The sequence below is a fragment of the Rhamphochromis sp. 'chilingali' genome (genome assembly GCF_963969265.1).
Source record: "Rhamphochromis sp. 'chilingali' genome assembly, chromosome: 3".
Lineage (NCBI taxonomy): Eukaryota > Metazoa > Chordata > Actinopteri > Cichliformes > Cichlidae > Rhamphochromis > Rhamphochromis sp. 'chilingali'.
This window is the reverse complement of record NC_137931.1, coordinates 9,255,791-9,276,069: the sequence shown is the minus strand read 5'-3', so window position 1 is coordinate 9,276,069 and position 20,279 is coordinate 9,255,791. Positions and strand designations below refer to the sequence as shown.

At 40.6% G+C, this 20,279-nt stretch overlaps 1 protein-coding gene across 1 annotated transcript in view; it reads right to left on the bottom strand.

Annotated features, from left to right (window-relative positions):
* LOC308393493 (E3 ubiquitin-protein ligase Midline-1-like) overlaps positions 1 to 20,279 on the bottom strand; it is a 60,174-nt gene that overhangs the window by 21,951 nt on the left and 17,944 nt on the right. Inside the window, exons 2-3 of the mRNA XM_080877292.1 lie at positions 18,995 to 19,788; positions 3,376 to 3,471 (exon numbers count right to left, since the gene is read on the bottom strand). Coding sequence (XP_080733418.1) covers positions 3,376 to 3,471; positions 18,995 to 19,720 — 822 coding nt within the window. The 5' untranslated portion in view covers positions 19,721 to 19,788. The remainder of the gene's footprint in view (positions 1 to 3,375; positions 3,472 to 18,994; positions 19,789 to 20,279) is intronic.

Below are 20,279 nucleotides of genomic sequence, written 5' to 3'. Positions count from 1 at the left end.
ATCTGCACTACCCAAGATAGCCACCAACGTGTAACCATAAATCCCACATCAAAAAATAATCAAAGTTGAGCATGGTCTAAAGGACGAGGTTTCACAGCATCTGTATTGTCAATTGTTCCTCACATTCTTCAACTACCACTTTGTTTTTGTGTCACTTTCTTACAATAAATTAGTTATTGAGTTATGTGTAAGCTAACGTTAGCAGTGCTTGCATCAGCACTTGATGCTTTTACCTTTTAGCTTTTACGTTGCAAGCTTAAGGGATTGCTCTCATCTTAAAAAAACGATTGATTGTATGTGGCCTGTGTTGGTGTACCACACAACCACACTGGTTAACACAGCTGTCGACTGTCTTACTTTTTAACATCGACTGTTAATGACTTCCTGTGGTGTCTGGCACCATAACCAACTCTACCAATTCTAGTGCATTTCTAGCAGTGGTTACCAATCCCTCAGGAAGCAGTGCATAATTATAATATCTTATCAGCTAGTTTCCTGCTTCAAATCCACTTTCATAGTTCGACAAAGAAAGCTTATTTTCAAGTAAGGAAAAGAATACTTTCTGTACCCTTGAACATAGTTAACCTGTTAGTAAATGGATGTCATAATATAAACAGCAGTAACAAGGGAGTGGCGCAGACACACTGTCATGTACACAGCCACACAGACACCCACACACAATTTGTGACCAAAGTACATGATGTGCTGTGTAAAGATGTGAAGCATCTAATGACTGTGGGCAGAACCCTCTGGAGCATATGATCAGTATGACAGATTATAGCCTGAGAGGGACATTAAGTGATTCATTTAACCACAGAAACACACATGCATGCACACAAATGATTCAAGCCTGGAGGATATCCAAACTTTGTAAAATGTGCATCAAACAAACTTTCTGGGGGGGGGGGGGTGAAGTTGGTCTTGAAGGGCCTATATTCCCTGACACGCATCAGAGGTAACGCTTTCCTTCTCTCTCTGGCTTTAAAACAAAACTGCAAAAGCGCTAATCCTTTTTCATTTTCTTGTGTTCTTTTTCTTTTTTTAATGGGATAATTTCCTTCCTTTCATTTAAATAAACAAACCAATTAACTGCCTAAAACGATCCCTCTTTGAGTATTTATTGCATTGAAACTCATTGTACCTTCACGAAATTATAACTGGGCCCCATTTTTGCAAAAGAAAAAAAACCAGCATAGAAGGGTCCAAATGTTGTTTGGCACTAGATTCTTTGAAAAAGAAAAAAATGTGTCACGATGTCAGCCGAAAAAGAATGCGTGCGTAATTTGGTGTGGGAGCGTTAAATGAAACTGTGGCCACAGCTGAACCACAGCAGATGGTGACTCAGAGGAACCGGGTGTGCAGTCATTTTTTCTTCTTTGTTTTTATTTTTTTATTTTATTTTTTCAAACATGACTCGTTAAGGAAGGTTGCCATTTGCTTGATCTTTCGCCAACATTAAGTGTCTGAGAGATTCTCAGCAGCCATCTTTAGTGAGGCTTTGGGAGAGGCTTAATGTGATGTGAAAAATTCAGAAAGCTCCATCAACAGCACGCCAACCAAAGCTGAGTAACCATCTCTTTTTTATCTATTTATTTATTTATTTTTAAGCCCTGACATATTCATGCCAAGCATATCAGACAGCTCAGTTTCCTGAGTTCACGTAAGTTGTATTTGTATTTGATGTACTTTTTAGCCCATGATCGTTATTGGTTTTTTGCTTGGAACTTTTTCTAGTCCAGTTCGACCCTGTGCAGCTTGACCTGACGTGCTCTCAGTGTACACCTCAGAGGTTATATAGATTATGTTGCGAAACTCCACTGCATGTGTCATAATGCACTGGGGAGAAATAGGTCAAGTGGGTTTGTTTGCCCTTTTCATGTTCATCATTTATTCATCAGAAAAGGATCAAAGTTTTTCTTTCTCCTGTTTGAAATTCTTGCCTCGTCACAGTTTCCCCCTGAGCTTAAAGCTCAGAGGAAGCATATCTGTGTGATGGGAAACATGAAAACATGCTCGAAAAAAAAATGTATACAGCGCTTAAATGTTAATAAATCATAATCCTCTTTCCTTGCAGCATGCAAAGACCTTGCCACGCATGCAGGCTGTTCTCCGTTATTTCTAAACTAAGATGTCACTGCCTTTCAACCACTGCCTGTGGCATCACTTTATTTAAAGCTTCTTAGTGGGCTAGTGGAACATGAACAGGCAGGCTTAGCACAGAATTGCCTTCACTCGAGTTAAATGCATGCAGACATTCGCACAATTGGTTGTTATCCCAAAAATAAACGTGTTAGACTGAAACCTGATGATTTGCACTTGCCTGTTTCTGCACTCAAAGCTTTTGGGAAATTTCAACATTTCAATTTCGAAAACAGTTTTTTTAGTGCATGGAGGCTGAAAGATGTTGCAGATGTTACATATATTTGTATTTTTATATATTTATATGTAACCCTTAAAAGATGCTAAAGACGCTATGTTTGTTTGTGTACGTTTATTTTTGTCTGCATCCTATGTAAGATCAGATTTTCGAACGTTCTCTGTTATTATTAAGAATATTTATGTGAAATTAAACAGAGCTCTGCAGTTAATGTAGATGCTAGATACATTTTAGAAGCAGTTTCATTAAAAATATATACTTTAGGAGCGTAATATTCATAATGTATTAATCACTGAAACTTTGAATGTTGTAAAAAAAAAAAAAAACTAATATGCTGGCCACACTCCCTGAGTCTACGATGACGCCTCCAAAATAACCTGACGAATAATGAAAAATCTGATTTTCTTGAGTAAACTTTGCTTTACTCGTATTTGTTTTTAATGTAAATAAATCTACACTGTCACTTGTCATGTTTTTCCCTTGTTTCTGGGCAGATAAAAACATATATTAGACCAGTAAATGTGAATGAATAAAAGCAGGTTTAAAAAACAAATCAATGTAAATAAAAAAATTTTGCCAAAGTCTGCTATGTTTACATCTTCACTTTTTAAAATGATATCCATTAACAGTCTCACGAATACATAAAGAAAAAAAGGTTTTTGCAGTGGCATTACAAAATACAAAACACAAATAAAACAGCACAACAGTTTGAGTGAGTAATCAAGGAAAAATGACAAATATAAAAAAACTAAAACAAAAAAATAAATATTATATTAGGTTTACAACATGATAGTCATATTCAGTCATTTACTGTATGTTTTGTTGTCAACTCTTGCTACATGCTAAGCTAAGGGTTAATAAACAATGTTGAGTAACTATACTGTACAGGTTACACAGGAGATGCTACAGTTAAGTCTTAAGTAGTAAAATATTATATTATCCATTCATTTAATAAATTCCAACATACAGCTAACCATAAAGGGCAACGTGGGACTCACCTCTACATGCTGACAAGTTTGAATCAGTTTTCCCATAAGAGACTCCAGCTCGTTGTTCCTCTTGATCAGATTACTCAGGTTGGAATCCAGAGCTTGCTGCAGAAAACAATAACACAAAAGAGACAACGGAGAAACTGAGAGACAAGTAAAAAAAAAAAAAAAAAACAGTTTCTGACGTGAATGTAAAGAAATCAAAGTGGAGAAAGAGCTGTCAATACAAGGAAGATAAAAATGCAAAAAGAACCGCTTTCCCTTTTAGTTTTCTCATGGAAGCCAGAGGGGATGTAAGAATATCAGAACAACGGCAACAACAGAAAAAGTTCTAAAGCAAGTGGAAAAGAGCTGCGTCTGGAAAACACAAGAAATTAAAAAAAAAAACAGTTTGATTCCTCAGTTCAAGTCCACAAAATAACAGCAAAGAGAAGCAACGATTTTCTATCATCTCTCCTTCTGCGCAAGCGTCCCCAGGAGCTCCGGCGTTATCAACTGTCTTTTTAAACAGGTGCGTTTGGTGACCATGTACCTCTGAGCGCGGGTGATACCCCTCGTCTCTGTACTGCCTCCTCATACTGCCCCGTCCGAGTCCGAGCCTCTGACAGAGAAGCCTACTCTACGAGAGGATGTGACTGGGACAGCCACTCCACTGAGCACCGAGCCATGCGCAAACCCGGCCAAGCGGCAAATTAGGCATCAAAAGCTTTCCCTATGAGAGCATGCAGCAGCGCTCCCGGCTAACGAACCGGCAAACAGGTGACAGCACGTCAGTGCTGTCCCTTAATGCTCCTCCCTGCTCCCCCCCCCATCCATTCCCCTTCCCCCCCTTTTTTTCCTCCTCTCTCTGTTGCTTTTCATCTGCCTGGGCACAAGCTGTCTCTACTTCTAAGACTGTCATATTATTGCCAAACCAAGCGTGCTTAAGCTGCTCTGATGCCACATCTCCTCTTGCCCATTCAAAACTGTTTTCCAGATGAATTTCACCCCAGACTCTGAGATTTCCATGTCTCCAAAAACAAAAAAGGTGTGCAAGTTCGCTGGAGCAGCAAGGCCGTGACAGGCAGCACACTTGTCCTAACGCACAAGAAGTGAATCTTTTGCTTTCTTTACAGCTGCTACTTACTCGCCTTCACAAGTGAAGCTGCTGTGAAACAACATTTGTATTTGCTCGACCTTTAACCCCCCCCCCCCCCATTTTTTTTATAGCTGCAGTGTAAACAAAGGCAGTTCTGATGCTACAATAAGGATTAAAAAGGCACTACCAAGAGGGAATATTGTATAAACAACCACGGTAAATAGTGATAGAGATTTGCGTGTGCAAGCATGTGTACACTACTGTACTCGGCTTAAATGGATGGCCTTAATACGGCGATGACACACAAAAACCAAACAAGGCATAAAGGACTCTTTGAACAAAAATATGGCGCTGTCATCATTATCCCTCTAAAAAAATGAGCTCTGAAAGGATGGAGATGAGGACAAGAGAAACAACAATAAGTCAGCAGCTCCCTCAGATGCAGTTGAAATGTGTTTCCACACCCCAGTGTAATGTAGGAAAGGTAAAGTTCATGAAGTACACAAACACGCACAAAAGGGAAAAGGAGCAACGAAAATTATGTTAAGTTTTCCGTGCCTCTGTTTATGGCTACGTTCCTGTTCATGTTAACATAACCTTTGAGTGTTTGTTTGCTGTTTTATTTGGACTCCACATCGACAGCATCCATTTTGCCAAGTGGCGTTTATCTCTGGGGATTGCTAGCCCTGTCAGGTCACCTGTCAGTCATCCTGCCGGTTTATCCTACCATCTCTCTTTCTCTTTGTCTGCCTGTCCTCTTTTTCTGCTGCCGGTCCAAGCAAGATTTTTACCCTGCATCCCTCCAAAAAAACAGAAAAGTCTCTGTGTGAAATTAATCTGCTCTGAATCACCTTGGCTAAGCCTTTTTGATTTGTTGAGTTTTAATATACATAGCGAGCCGCAGGATTTAGATTATCTTAACATGGATGCAAAATGATTAAATAAAAAATGATGGATACTTTCACATTTGACACTGCAGATGTGAAATATACAGTTTATAAAAATGTGGAACACTTACATGTACTAAAAAAATTTTATTGCTTGAATGCTACAGTGATCTTAGACTACCTTTTTCCTTCTCCGTCCTCCTTTACTAAGTGGTTTTTGTCCTGACACAAAGACAAAGACTGACACAAAAATTTAAAACTTAGTTATTAATTCAGAGTGTGTGACTATAGTTTTATTATTATCATGATATTTTACTTGTTTTTATTTTATCACAGATTTATGTTGCATTATAGCATTTCTTTATTTAAAAATGTGCCAGTATTTTGAAGTTTGGAGGTAAAACTTAATAGTAAAACTGAATATTTGTCCTTACGTTGGGTGAGTGCTGAGTGTTTGTATATGTTTGCATGAGGGTGGGAATGCATGTTTGTGTCATGTGCCTGTTTGTCTGTGTCTATATGTCAGGTCGGGTCTTAGACTCCACCTCTCTGGGAACTCCCAGGCCCTCCAAGGCCTATCTCCCCTCACCACACTCCCTGCCGGTGACTGATGCCCTCAAGGGTCGGCGCATTGGTGGTTCTTGGTGTCCGGGGCTGGGCGCTCAGGTATGTACCAGCTCACTCCCGGTGGCTACTTGGCGGGGCTTGGCGCCTGTTGCTCGGTCAGGCCTCCTCCGGGGTGCGGGGGGCCCTCGGGTCTCCGGCCTCTGGGCCTGCGGCTCGGTTCACTCTGGCACAGCTGGCTGCTGGCAGAGCCGGTGGGCACGCCGGTGCAGCCCCCTCTAGCTTCTACTCAGTGGCTACTGGGTGACGTCTCGTCTGGGGATCCTCAGCCCTTCCCATGAGGGTGGCACGGATGCCCCTCCGGTGGTCCTCCTTGGGCTCTCACACTCTGAGGCCTCTGGATGTCTGGGGCCTGGATCTCCTCCATGCCTGCTTCATGCCCTGGGGGACGGGGCTATGGCTCGCTACATCCTCTTGCAGACCATTACATGTGGAAACCATTTGAAAACAAGCGCGCTGATCCACACAGGTATGCACATGCGTGTTCACTGCTCGTAGACTTAAATTACACCTTTCTTGGCTGCTACAGTAGGGCAAAAAAGTATTTAGTCAGCCACCGATTGTGCAAGTTCCCCCACTTAAAATGATGACAGAGGTCAGTAATTTGCACCAGAGGTACACTTCAACTGTGAGAGACAGAATGTGAAAAAAAAAATCCATGAATCCACATGGTAGGATCTGTAAAGAATTTATTCGTAAATTAGGGTGGAAAATAAGTATTTGGTCACCTCAAACAAGGAAAATCTCTGGCTCTCACAGACCTGTAACGTCTTCTGTAAGACGCTTTTCTGTCCCCCACTCGTTACCTGTATGAATGGCACCTGTTTGAACTCATCATCTGTATAAAAGACACCTGTCCACAGCCTCAAACAGTCAGACTCCAAACTCCGCCATGGCCAAGACCAAAGAGCTTTCGAAGGACACCAGGAAAAGTATTGTAGACCTGCACCAGACTGGGAAGAGTGAATCTACAATAGGCAAGCAGCTTGGTGTGAAAAAATCAACTGTGGGAGCAATCATCAGAAAATGGAAGACATACAAGACCACTGATAATCTCCCTCGATCTGGGGCTCCACGCAAGATCTCATCCCGTGGGGTCAAAATGATCATGAGAACGGTGAGCAAAGATCCCAGAACCACACGGGGGGACCTGGTGAATGACCTGCAGAGAGCTGGGACCAAAGTAACAAAGGTCACCATCAGTAACACACTACAACGGCAGGGAATCAAATCCCGCAGTGCCAGACGTGTTCCGCTGCTGAAGCCAGTGCATGTCCAGGCCCGTCTGAAGTTTGCCAGAGAGCACATGGATGATACAGCAGAGGATTGGGAGAATGTCATGTGGTCAGATGAAACCAAAGTAGAACTTTTTGGTATAAACTCAACTCGTCGTGTTTGGAGGAAGAAGGATACTGAGTTGCATCCCAAGAACACCATACCTACTGTGAAGCATGGGGGTGGAAACATCATGCTATGGGGCTGTTTTTCTGCCAAGGGGACAGGACGACTGATCCGTGTTAAGGACAGAATGAATGGGGCCATGTATCGTGAGATTTTGAGCCAAAACCTCCTTCCATCAGTGAGAACTTTGAAGATGAAACGAGGCTGGGTCTTCCAACATGACAATGATCCAAAACACACCGCCCGGGCAACAAAGGAGTGGCTCCGTAAGAAGCATTTGAAAGTCCTGGAGTGGCCTAGCCAGTCTCCAGACCTCAACCCCATAGAAAATCTGTGGCGGGAGTTGAAAGTCCGTGTTGCTCGGCGACAGCCCCAAAACATCACTGCTCTCGAGAAGATCTGCATGGAGGAATGGGCCAAAATACCAGCTACTGTGTGTGCAAACCTGGTAAAGACCTATAGTAAACGTTTGACCTCTGTTATTGCCAACAAAGGCTATGTTACAAAGTATTGAGTTGTATTTTTGTTATTGACCAAATACTTATTTTCCACCCTGATTTACGAATAAATTCTTTACAAATCCTACCATGTGGATTCATGGATTTTTTTTTCACATTCTGTCTCTCACAGTTGAAGTGTACCTCTGGTGCAAATTACTGACCTCTGTCATCATTTTAGGTGGGGGAACTTGCACAATCGGTGGCTGACTAAATACTTTTTTGCCCCACTGTACTTCAAAGCACATTGTGCGCTGTCTGTCCTGCGTGCTGCACAACAACATTGAATATTTAGTATTTACTGCTGTTTACACTTAGCTAGATTAATGCGATGGTGTTGTGTTTAGTATGTTGCTTTGTTTTTTTTTTTTGCTTGTTTTCTCTTCTTTCTCTCTCAACAGGTGATCCAGGAGATTTTTTTTTCTCCCCCCCTTTCTCACTGTCCCTCTCCCCTTCCGTTTTTCTTTTCCTTCCTCTTTCTCTCTCCCTTTCCTATCCCTCACTCATGTCTGTCCCGTCTGTAACATCTGAAAATAAAATATAATAAATAATAAAAACAAAGGTCGATCAAATGGACCAATACGGCAATGCCACGATGATCCATTTGGCAAAATAAATCCATTGGGTATCCTTGTTGGTCTTCAGACAACAATTCTGATGGCTAAAGAACCAAATGGGACAGGCAAAAAAACCCAAAAAAAAACTGAATATTTGAAACAGCTGACCGGGTTAATTTATTTGCAGAAAGGACGCACTAAGAAAGATACAGTTCTTTTCAAAGCCATCAGACAAAAGAGTAATTTTTGTTTTTCGTCCCACTGAAACACAAGTTGCCGGTAAAAACTGAGCTAACCGAGTGAGGCAGTACCAAAAAATGTGTTGCATATAAAAAATGTCATGTCAAAGTGTTTTTACTCACTTCCTTGTTTGATATGGCTGTTTAATGGGAGGTAAAATTGTAAAAATGCTACAAAATGCTACAAATACTTGTTGTACACCAATAATGATTTCTTTTAGCTGGTTGTTCATTGCCATCTGCTGCAGAGAACACACTGACTGTGGATCAGACACTGATACTACTCCACTGCAACACCAATGAGCCATGCCCAACAGAGTGAAAACAGATTACCCAGTAAAACTGTAGTTGATTTCCAGTACTTTGTGACATCTCCCATGTTTCTTTCATAGAAAATATCAAGAAATGGATTGTGCATCACCATGCAGCCTAAAAATATCAAGGTATGGACTTCTCAGTCCACTTGGTTTCCACACTTTCAGAAAGCTTGTTAGTTTACTCCCACAACCCACCTAGGATTTATGTAAACATCCAGAGGTCAGCGATAGAGGAGCAGTCTTAACCTGTTCTGTAGAGGCGGTTTGATTCAGGCTTTTGTGTAGAGACTTGAGACTTGGCTCAAACTGAGTAAGTAGGCGAAGTGAATGAAGAGCAGTTCCATCAGAAGACGCATAATTCAAGCCTGTTCTCATTCCCAGGGCCTCAATTAAAGCTGTTTTGGCAAAATCACCGGATTGGGGCTTTTGGAATGAAGGTATATTTGGCCCCTGTGCCCGGATGCACAGGCTCACGGTGTTAGTAAGCTGGGTTTAAGTCATTATTTTTCAAATGTTGTGAAAAAGAATATTTTTTTTTTGCCAAACTATGGTCTTTTCTTTAGTACCCACACCTAAGCAAGAAATTTCCAGTGCCTAAAACTAAACAAGTACTTTTCAGTACCTGAATCTAACCAAGTAGTTGTCAGTCCCTAAACCCAACTAAGTAAATTTCAGTACCCAAACCCAACCAAGAAACATTCAGTACCTAAACCTATCAAGGCGTTTTCAGTATCTAAACCTAACTGTAACTTTCTTATGCCCAAATCTAACCAAATAGTTTTAAATGGATAAACTGAACTAAGTACTTTTCAGTACCTAAGAGTAACGAAAAAACTTTTAGTGCCTAAATGTAGCCAAGAAGTTTCAAGTGCTTCAGCCTAACAGCCATGAGAGTTCAAAACAGTTTTTGTGAGGTTTTTATATTTCAAAGAAAAGCTTATTCACTCAATGGCATCTGTTTTTAATTAGTAAGAAGGTGTTCTGCTGCAGCATGCTCAGAACTTCTCTTAGGTTCTTCTTAAATCGCCCTAAAAGAATCCACTCTTTGAAACCGAAGCAAATTTTTCATCTCTTTCATCACCTAACATCTTTGTGATGGCTTCAAAAAAGGTTACATGTCTCTATATAACAAGCATCACACTTGTTATCAGTGTATGCACTGTTCATGTGTTCAAAAATGGCTGTAGATGCATGCTGTGAATGAAACAAATCAACCTGGAGCAGTGCTGATAAGCTAAGAATGTATGCGAGCGGATCACACATGCTCGCTCACTCACAGATAGGAAATGGTAAGCAAATGAAGTCAAAACTTCAGAGGACCTACGTCTTTTCTAAGATTTACTGTGACATTGAGCAGGATTGTGCTCTGAGGATTCATCTCCATTCTCTTCCTGGTTCATGAGTTAGAGAGATCAGAGAAACCTCAGTCATGCAGATGAGGAGAGAGACTGTGAGGAAAAGATGAGGAAGAACAAAGGCAGACAGTTAAACAGCAAGACAGACATTAAAGAGGAAGCAGGAAGAGGAAACGGGAACTTTAAAAGAGCCCATGCTTGTTTACTGCTCTGCTTTATAGTCTGTCTACCTGTCCCTACACACATCTATAATGTATTTATCTCATATCATCAATGAAGTAGGCGTTGTGTATTGGTTGGTTTCCACTAGTGAGCTAAGTTATAAATTGGGAACAAATTGTTTGTCTTTTTTTATCAATCTGAGAGAAGCACAGATGACTGCTACAGGAAAAGGGCACTGATTATGAAGCAAAGCACAGCAGAGCAAAAAGAAAACACAGCATGAAAGGAGCATTGTCGTAGAAGAAATTGAAAAAGTGTGTGTGAGAGAGAGAGAGAGAGAGAGAGAAACAAAAAAGCCCAGAGCGAGGAGAACATTGAGTACAGGAAGTAAAAGTTGTCTGCGAGTGCTACACAATGCACTGTAAATTTTCACAGAGTGGCTTTTATTTATTACAGTTAAAGAGAGAATCTCATATCTGTATATGAGCGCATGGGATACCAAGCATCTTATAACATCCTTGGTTTGAAATGCAGACTCTAGTTTAGGATTTATCTTTTTATCTTCTAAGTAGCTACATCAATACTCCATCTAACAGCAGCAGGCAGATCTTTCGAGGGCAAAATGACTCAAAAGCACTAAACAACAGGAAATGCTAGTAACCAGTTCCGAAGACAAAGAGCCCAATGCACAAACACAGCAGTCTATTTATGCTAACCACAAATAAGCAAAGTATAATAATAATGTCACTATTTCAACTTTACAAGGGCAACAATACAAATGCTAACATCGTGCTTTCACCTCAAACATACCAGACTTTGATATGACCAGAACCAGAGCAGCAAATATCCAAAATGTCGAGGTCCAGGCTCTGGGGAGATCAAGACTGAAAGAGTGGCTTTTCTATCCAGGTACACTTTTACTGCATTGGTGGAGTGTTTGGGATCATTGTCATGCTGGAAAATGAAGCCGTTGCCAATCAGATTCTTCCAGATGGTACTGGATGATGGATCAAAATCTGATGGTACGTTTCTGTTTCATATTTCCATGAATTTGGATCCACATAGTCCGCAACATCACTGGCTGAAATGTATCCCCAAACCATGACAGAGCCTCAACCATGCTTTACAGATGGCTGTAGACACTGTCGTACCTGACCTGACTTGAGTCAAGAAACAAATTTGGATTAATCACTTCATTTTTAGTCTACTTCCTTACAAAATTTGGTATATCTACAGCCTTTTCTCTTTGTTTCCCTTCTTCGTAGACATTTTTCCACCTAGACAATTTTTGACGAACAATAGAACATAAACTGAAGGGCCAGATGCATCTCTCAGGTCCCAAGTCAGGTCTTTGTTGGATTTTTAGTTGATTTCTTAAGAACATGACATTAAAATACTGTTCATCTGGAACAGATTCTTTCTTTACCCTCTACATGTTCAATTTCCTTGTTTTTTTAAGGACACACTGCACACAGATATGCCATGTTTGCAGGTAATAGTTTTTTCAGAATCACCTTGTTAGGACAGAAACACTATTTTATGTTTGTCAAACTATGTTGTGACTGTGCTGTGTGTATGTGACTGAATGAATGTTTAGAAAGTAGGACATTGTTGAAATTCTTTTTTGGTAATGCTCCTTACACTTTTTGTCAGGATGTTGTTGATGTTTTTTTGTGTTTTTTTTGTGTTTTTTGGGGGTTTTTTTTTTTTTTGGGGGGGGGGGGGGGGGGGGTGTAGCTGAGAAAGATGATTTACCAACTAACTGACTCTTGCTTACTTGCAAACATGATCCTTCCTCAAGAAGTCCAAGAAGATCAGCTGTTGAAGATTTAAGTGACTCTATACCATAATATTGTAGGTGATAAATATGACTGGCATATTAAAGAATAGCCAGTTGCCCCCTAAAAAACAATGGGTTTACTTTTCATCTTGCTGCATCAGTAAAGTGATGCAGAGTGTCCTCTACACTCTGGCATCACTGCTGTGTGGTCAGAGGGAAGAAGCAGTGTTCACTCTCTCTGTTTGAAAGTTTCAAGCTTGTTGAGCTTTTGATCACACCCAGCGGCAGCACCAGTGGAGGGTGTGATGTCAAATTGTACTGACACACTGTATGCTTTTGGCTGTCAGCATATGTATTTTTAATTTAGCTTTTTATTGCTGTTTTATGATCCACTTTAAAGATTGTTTGCCAAAGTCAAGGTTGCATTTAAAAAAAGGAAGAAAAAAGGTCAGGACGATAGGATGGACTGTCAAAGCATGTAAGGGAATAAGTATTTTTTTAATGATATAAAAGATGAATGAGGTGGCTGGAAGACATGGAGCTAAATGTCATGCTTATCACCAAGGTTATGGTTCAGAAGCTTTTGTGTCTGCTCATGTTTTAATGTGTTTGTACTTGACAGCCCCACGTATTTTTTAACACTAAAGGGCAGCTGATTAACCAAAGTGGATTACAACAAAACAGAACCAACCTGTGATTTGAAATTACACACACAAAGAGCAGCTGCCATCTTTTATCCTCAAGGTTCTTTCTCCTCAGACCCAGAGCCAAGGACTTTAAAAGCTATTCCCAGCTGCCTCCTCTGTGACGGGGGTAATTTTATCTCCAAAAAAGGATGGGTGTTCCCACAATAACCTCCATGGCTCTTATCAGACACACACCACCACCACTGCCACTGGAAAAAAAGGAAACTATTCCAATCATCTGATATTCTCCCCCGCACCCCCTGTGGAGTGGGGATATCTCAAACTCCAGCAGATCAGGGCAAAAAGTGATATGAATGAAATGTTCCAGAAAATATGACCAAAACAGTTCCAAGTTGTCAGACTTTATAATGAAAGAAAAAAAAGTGAAAAATCATATCTAAAGAAAATTGGGTGACCTGTAACAGATTGAGCAGTTTGGCTTTAAGCTATTGGAACTACCTGACAAAGTGAGGCTACGTGCTGGACCTCCTCGTCTAAGAAGTCTCCCCAAAGTTTTCTGTCTTTATAAATTAAATATCAAATGCGTTTTTCACCATTAATATTGCATTGCACTTTACTTGGTAATTCTGTTAGACCTCAATTTACTTCCTACCCTGTTTCTGTTTACCACGCAACCTGCCTTTTTAAAGCACAACGCATTCACTGTATACTGTACAATGCTCATAAAATCTGAGGACAGTCTGTGTCTAAATGTACTTGTGTTGCATAATCATAGCTCAGCATTGCTTTTATTTATTTATGACTATATGCTGTCTGGTTTTAATGCATTGTTTCACAAAATGCTGCCATGCACAGATTAGAGAAAAAGTAATAGCTTACAGAAATGAATTAAAGTTAAGTGACGTGACATGTGTGGTGCCTTGAATCAGAACTTATCCTGAGGCAGAGATATATTTTAAGCCTCACTCTTACTGAAGACAGCAAAACAAGCCAGTGGTCTGAAAAATAAAGTGTGGCTTTTAATGTGATTAGCAATAATCCGTCTTTAACTTGAAGGATAATGTATAATATTCAGCTCAATGGGCTTTTTTTTTTTATCCTGGACTTAAAGTCGTGTTTATGAATGATCAGAAATGCTGTTGTGTTAATGTTCTTTTCTACTTTTTTGAAGAAAAAACCCTGGAATTTTCACCTCAGTAACAAACAGTCAATTTATCAGTTTGTAAAGTGATTGCAAATTTGATGTTCTCACCATCTAGGCACGCAAAAATGCAATTTCTTCACAACAGCTCAAAAGAGATGACTGAAATTAGTTCTTTCATTTTTTTAATTGCATACCCTTCACCATTTCATTGAGACAAAGTGCAAAGACAGTTCATTTCAACTTGCTACCAAAACAAAACAAAACACAAAAAAGCTAATATCATGAAGCTGCATTATACTGGCACACCCCATTAAATATAAAAGAGTGAGTAGATGTAGCCAAAAGTACATGGCATCAGCTCAGTGGTGGCTTATAACATTATGTTTAGCTAATAATAGTAGCTTGCTAACACAGAGCAAATGTTAGCTATATGACAGCTAACACAAAACATGGTAAAATAATCAATTCAAATCAATTTTATTTCTACAGCTCCAAATCATAAAAACAGTCACCTCAAGGCGCTTTATATTGTAAGGCAGACCCTACAATAATACATACAGAGAAAAGCCCAACAGTCATATGACCCCCTATGAGCAAGCACTTTGGTGATTTTTAAAATAAACTTTCAAAGTTATGTTGCAAAGCACATGGTTAACTTGAAATACAATATGTAACTCAAAATTTCATGTCATCTTCTCTGAAATGTGATTTACAATGTTGAAAATGTAAGATACCACCAAATTACCTGAAATTATGACTTATAGATAGCAAAAATGTTTTGTTTTGTTTTTGCTTGGATAGAAATGTCCTTCCTACTGGCCTCCCAATTCATTTAAAAAGCTGCCACTAGAATACTGCCTACACACCAAGAAGAGAGAACACATTAAACCAATTTGTTCTGGCTTCTTGTGTAATACAGCACTGAACTTCAGGACCTGGATTGCAGAATAAAAAAACAAAAAGCAGACACATCTCTCAGACCTGCAAGGACTGGTTCAAACCAAATCCAACAAACTGACTTTAAACCAGTGCACAGTTGTGATTCAGCTGCATTTGGGGCCTAGAGCTGCCCCAACTCGAGCTATGTTTAAAGCCAAGCTAATGACTTTTTTCTACTGCTTTTACTTAATATGGACCTTGTACTTATTTAATAAATTCAGATTTAATCTTACCTGCTCATTCATTCAACTGGTTCATATTTTATTATGTTATTTTCTTTGTCTTTTACTTTTTTCCCCGTCTTTGGCTTTTAAAGTGTTCTGTTTTAAATTTGCATTTTAATATTCTTATGAAGTTTTCCTTTCTTTTAAATATTTCAGTAGATTATGGAGAGCCCGTTGAAATGCCTGTGTGTATAAACTGTGTGTGTCCGTGTGTGTGTAGACGTTAGTGCCTTCGTGTGTATGTTTCCTTTTGTGTAAGTGTGCGAGAAAAATCGAGCGAGCGCGCTCACAAGTTAATGAAGCAGTCACATATGCTTTGTTTTCCCATCTGTTGTCAGTGTCCTCACAAGGTACTCTGAGTGATGTCAAACAGCAGGAGGACTATATATTTCAACAAGAACTTCATTTAACCAACGAGCCCTGTCAGAAGTAAATGTCAAGACGTTTGGGGGGGAAATGACTGAATAACAAAGTTGGAACATGTGACAGAAATCCCTCATTTGGTTTTAGACGTGTATCCTCTCACATAACTGTTAAGAAACGCTTGAAACTTGGGAATGCACATGAGCTGCAGTAGTATTGCTCACGCGGATTCAAAGTATGACATGGTTTGCTTGGTCTAAACAATTTGTCTTGCACACTTTCTTGGCTTACACAGGCAGTATTTAAAAACCTCTGCGCAAGTAGGAGACACGAGTGCCATCCAGTTGTTTTGTTTTGGGGGGGGGTTGTGTTTTTGTTTTGTGGTATAGGCGATAATTAGTTTGTATAATAACTGCAGGGTGTGCTGACCTGTGCTATTTCTCTCTGGTTGAATGGCGGGAGAGCGGGGAGAAAGAAAATCATGATAATTAGATGATGCACTAACCTGTAGCCTTCCTGCTAATTTTTCTTCTCTGCCTAAATTTGCTGAAACAGGCAACATGAGGCGGTAGAGGCACCCACATTAAATCTAATGACAAAGAACATCAAGCCCATCACTGGAGGCAAAGCTGGTTCTAAAACAAAACAATGATAAACAGAAAGGCAGGAGGGAATGTTTGTAGGCATTTTTATTGGGTGCACACATATGTAATCATAATCACTGATTTTAGTTAGGTTCAATTTCTCTGATTATATCACTGCATGCCCTTTCTCCAAGGACATATTACCAACTACCAACACATATGTCAAAGCCCTTGTAAAAGGAGAACCACGCTCACTCTTGACATTATATTTAGGGGTGCTTAGCAAGGCTGAATAAACACTATCTCTCTGTGTGTGTGTGTGTGTGTGTGTGTGTGTGTGTGTGTGTGTGTGTGTGTGTGTGTGTGTGTGTGTGTGTGTGTGTGTGTGTGTGTGTGGTACGTGGCCAAAAAATGTCCCCTGGTTAAATGACACTTTGGAAAAGTTACATGTATTTCCCTGCCTGCTGCTTTGGTGCGGTGGTGGGGAATCTCTATTCTCCCTGTTGCACGTATGCTTGTGTGGACTTATCAGCGTAAAAGCTCAAACGTTGTCTTTATTCAAATCATCAGGCTTGACCTAAGTGAATGCGCTTGTGCTGGACATTAGAGGTGACACAGCTGCAACCTACAGTAGATGCATAAATGGGTATACTTAGGATGCACCAGTAGGGATCATGATGATTGGGGTCGATACCAAGAGGAACACAGAAATAGCACAAAAAAGTCAGTTCCTCCAGCTGCTGCTTGAGGCTGCCTCCAAAAGCGAGTCAGTCCCAGTAGATTAGCATCTTAAAATGCCCAACTTTAAAGCAGAAAAACATGTTTACAGCCCTGTGCTCTATAGCTAATTCCCACTTCTAAACAACTATACAGCAGTGTTTTTGTTTTCTTTTAACATGACTAATTTTTTCTGGAAGAGAGTTTTATACAACCTAAGACACTTTCCTCCATATTTCAAAGCTATGACATCACAAAAATGTGACTGGTCAATGTTGATCATGGAAAAACATTATTAATGGGATATCTCACAGACCCATTTGTGCTATAATCAGCTAATTTCAGTTCATGTGCAGGAGGAGGAAAATGTGGTGATAGAAACAGTTTTTTTCTTTGATAGCACAAAGGGACAAGCTCATGATTAGTCCAGGACAGAAACAAGCACCGCTAACACAATCTCAGTTCTTTTGCAACCCTCTACACAAAAACATGCTAACACAAAGCTAGTCAAGAGCACAGAATGAAGACAAAGTTAATCGCATGCTGGCCCCAGCCCAACAGCCAGAGTCTGAAGTTCAACAGGTAACAGAGGCAGTGACGTTGTAGCCTCCATTCCCTATTTGTAAAGTAGAATTACCATGGCGATCCCTTTAAAGTCTCTTTGAGTTTGTTTTCAACTTTGCTTTGTGTTCTTGGCACATTACATACGTACATGCTAAAGGAAAGATTGTATATGTGTCTCATTCAGACAGTCATTTGAGTTGTGTGCAGAACTGTAGCCTATGGTTGATATTCCTAACTTGTAAGTATGAGACAATTTATTTCCATTCATTTTACTTAGATGAAAAGTACTGAGTAATGTGTAATCTGTTACTTGTTTTGAGTAAAGACTCCAACAATGGTTATGATTCAACAAAGCTAAGCTGAAATAGTGATAGTGTATCTGTATGTGCCTATATACTGTTTTACATAACTTAAATAATGTCTAATTTTCAACTTTAACTGAAGACAAAGACGCATTCGAAAACAGAAAGTGTTGTTGCAAACTGTTGACCTGTTGACCTGCTTACTCTAACTGAACAGAAGAAGTGATGTGTTCATTGTGTGACATAGAAGGCCGTTTGCCAGAGAAAACTTTCTCTGTGCTGATCTAAAATCAGATTACTAGCAGCCTAGTAGGACCACAAACGTGAGGTAAAAGTGAACTTACATCATCAGGGGTGTGATGTGGAGACTAGTGATGTGTCTTGCATTCATTAATTCAGCTTTGTAAATGGAGGTAACTGCATACTCCTAGTTTCTGGATTTTGCTTTGTACTATGAAAGCTTGGCTTTGGACTGAAGTCGCTATACCTTGGCCATTTCTACTTTGACCTATTTTTTCCCTTTTTTGTCTCCCTTCCCTTTTATAGAAGCCATTAAAATACTCCAACATTATGCAAATGTAATCCTAAGTCACTGGAGACACTCTCCAGCAAAGTGCTTATATTAGTCAAAGGCAGATTAATAGAAGAAACCATCTGGTGGACATCCAAGGTAACATTTACTTCTGCATGATCTTTGCTGTAAGACACACACACGCACAGACACACACTGCCTCCATCTCCATTACCAGCACATTGTAATAGCCATGCTCAATTAAGCACACCTACACCCAGCAGGCAATTGGTGCTCGTTAACCTGCAACCTCATTAAAGACACCATGCCTCGTCACTAATGACACTCCCCATATTCGCTCTGTGTGCTTGCTTCTGAACGCCCTCCTGGCACAGTGGCATGGCGCAGTGATTATGCTAATTGCTTAATTATTCAGCAGAGATAATAAGTCAGCACATGATAATCTCACATGATAATCGAGTGAGATACCTGGATAAGGATAATAGAAAATTTCACACTTTTGAGCAGAGTAAAATTAAAGTTTAATATTCATTATATGGGTATAAGATAAAGAACAAAGAAAGTATAAGCTTATCTGTCATTAGAATGTGACGGATCTTGCAGGTTTTAATTAGAAAATGGGGATTTTTAGAAGATTTCAAATGTGAAATAACTTCATTAAAATCAATTAAGCAAACATAAGAAGGGTGAGAAAAAAATCCATTTCTGTGCTTACCTTGAGTTTTTCATAGCGGTCGCTCAGTGCTGCCACCTGGTGGTCCCTGTGACGTCCAACTAACTTGCAGAGTGAGCAGATGAGCTGGTCGTCAGTGACACAGTACATGTTCACCTTTTCCTCCTCGTGCTCCAGGCACTGGAGCCCTCTGAGGTGGCAGTCCGGCATAGGCTCGATGAGCCGGTGGCCAGTGAACGGCTTCTTGTTGGGGTGCGTCGCTCTGAGGCATTCGTCGCAGTACGACACCTCACACGTTACACATGTCTTAACAGCGTCCTGTGGCGGGTCCTGCTCGCAGAACTGGCACTGGACCGGCTCCGGAGGTGTGCTCGGGCTGGACATGGCAGCGCTGAGGGGGACCAGGGCCAACCGGTTGCTACCTTCCTCGCCGGGAGAGTTGGGCCCACTGTGAGGGGCAGGCAACGACAGCGGCAGGGGGAGCCCGGCTGAAGATGAGGCCCGTTGAACTCTATCAATAATATTCTGCAAGGTCACGTTTCTCTTAAGTCCTTCTAGTCCACGCTCTGGACTCAGGGAAATGACATATCTACAGGTGGGGCACTGGAAGGCGCCGATACTCTGAACTGATTCGTTGGTGGTGCAGTGGGAGACGAGGATGCGGTGGGCGCAGCCGAAGCACAGGCTATGGGCACAGGGGAGCAGCAGTGGGTCTTCAAAGAGCTCCAGGCAGATTGGACAAGTTAGCTCTGACTCCAGAGTGTCCATCCTGATTAAAAAAGGCCAGGCGGGACCAGGCGCAGTGTCAGCGAAATCCAGAAGAGCCACTCAGCTGTCTGGAGGCCAGAGAAATAGATGGAGGCGAGCAGAGAGAGGGAGAAAGGAAAAGAAAGCAGGGGGATTTGTGATTAAATGGTGTGAAACAGCTTACTTCTCTGCGCTTTCTTTGGAGGGCTTATATCTCAATGGAGCAGACCACTGAGTTGACTTAAAGTACCGGGTTTTCTACGTCTGACTGAAGACTGAAAATAAGATTAAGCAAACAGATTAATTAGCATGGTTCAGCATGTTCCACCAATAAGCATTTAGAAGTTTAAAATCAACACCTGACGATAATTTGGCTGTGGAGCTTCTACTTTTGTCCACAGTATTAAGTAGAAAGGAGGCACAGGGGTCTATAAATTCCAAATTGTTTATATACTGCCTGCGACAGTGGCCTCAAGGATCTTTATTTTGTAAGCTACATACCCTTCAACATTAGAGAGAAAACCTCATTTATTAGACAGTTCTCTATGAGCAAAAATGTGGTGATGGTGGGAAGGAAGAA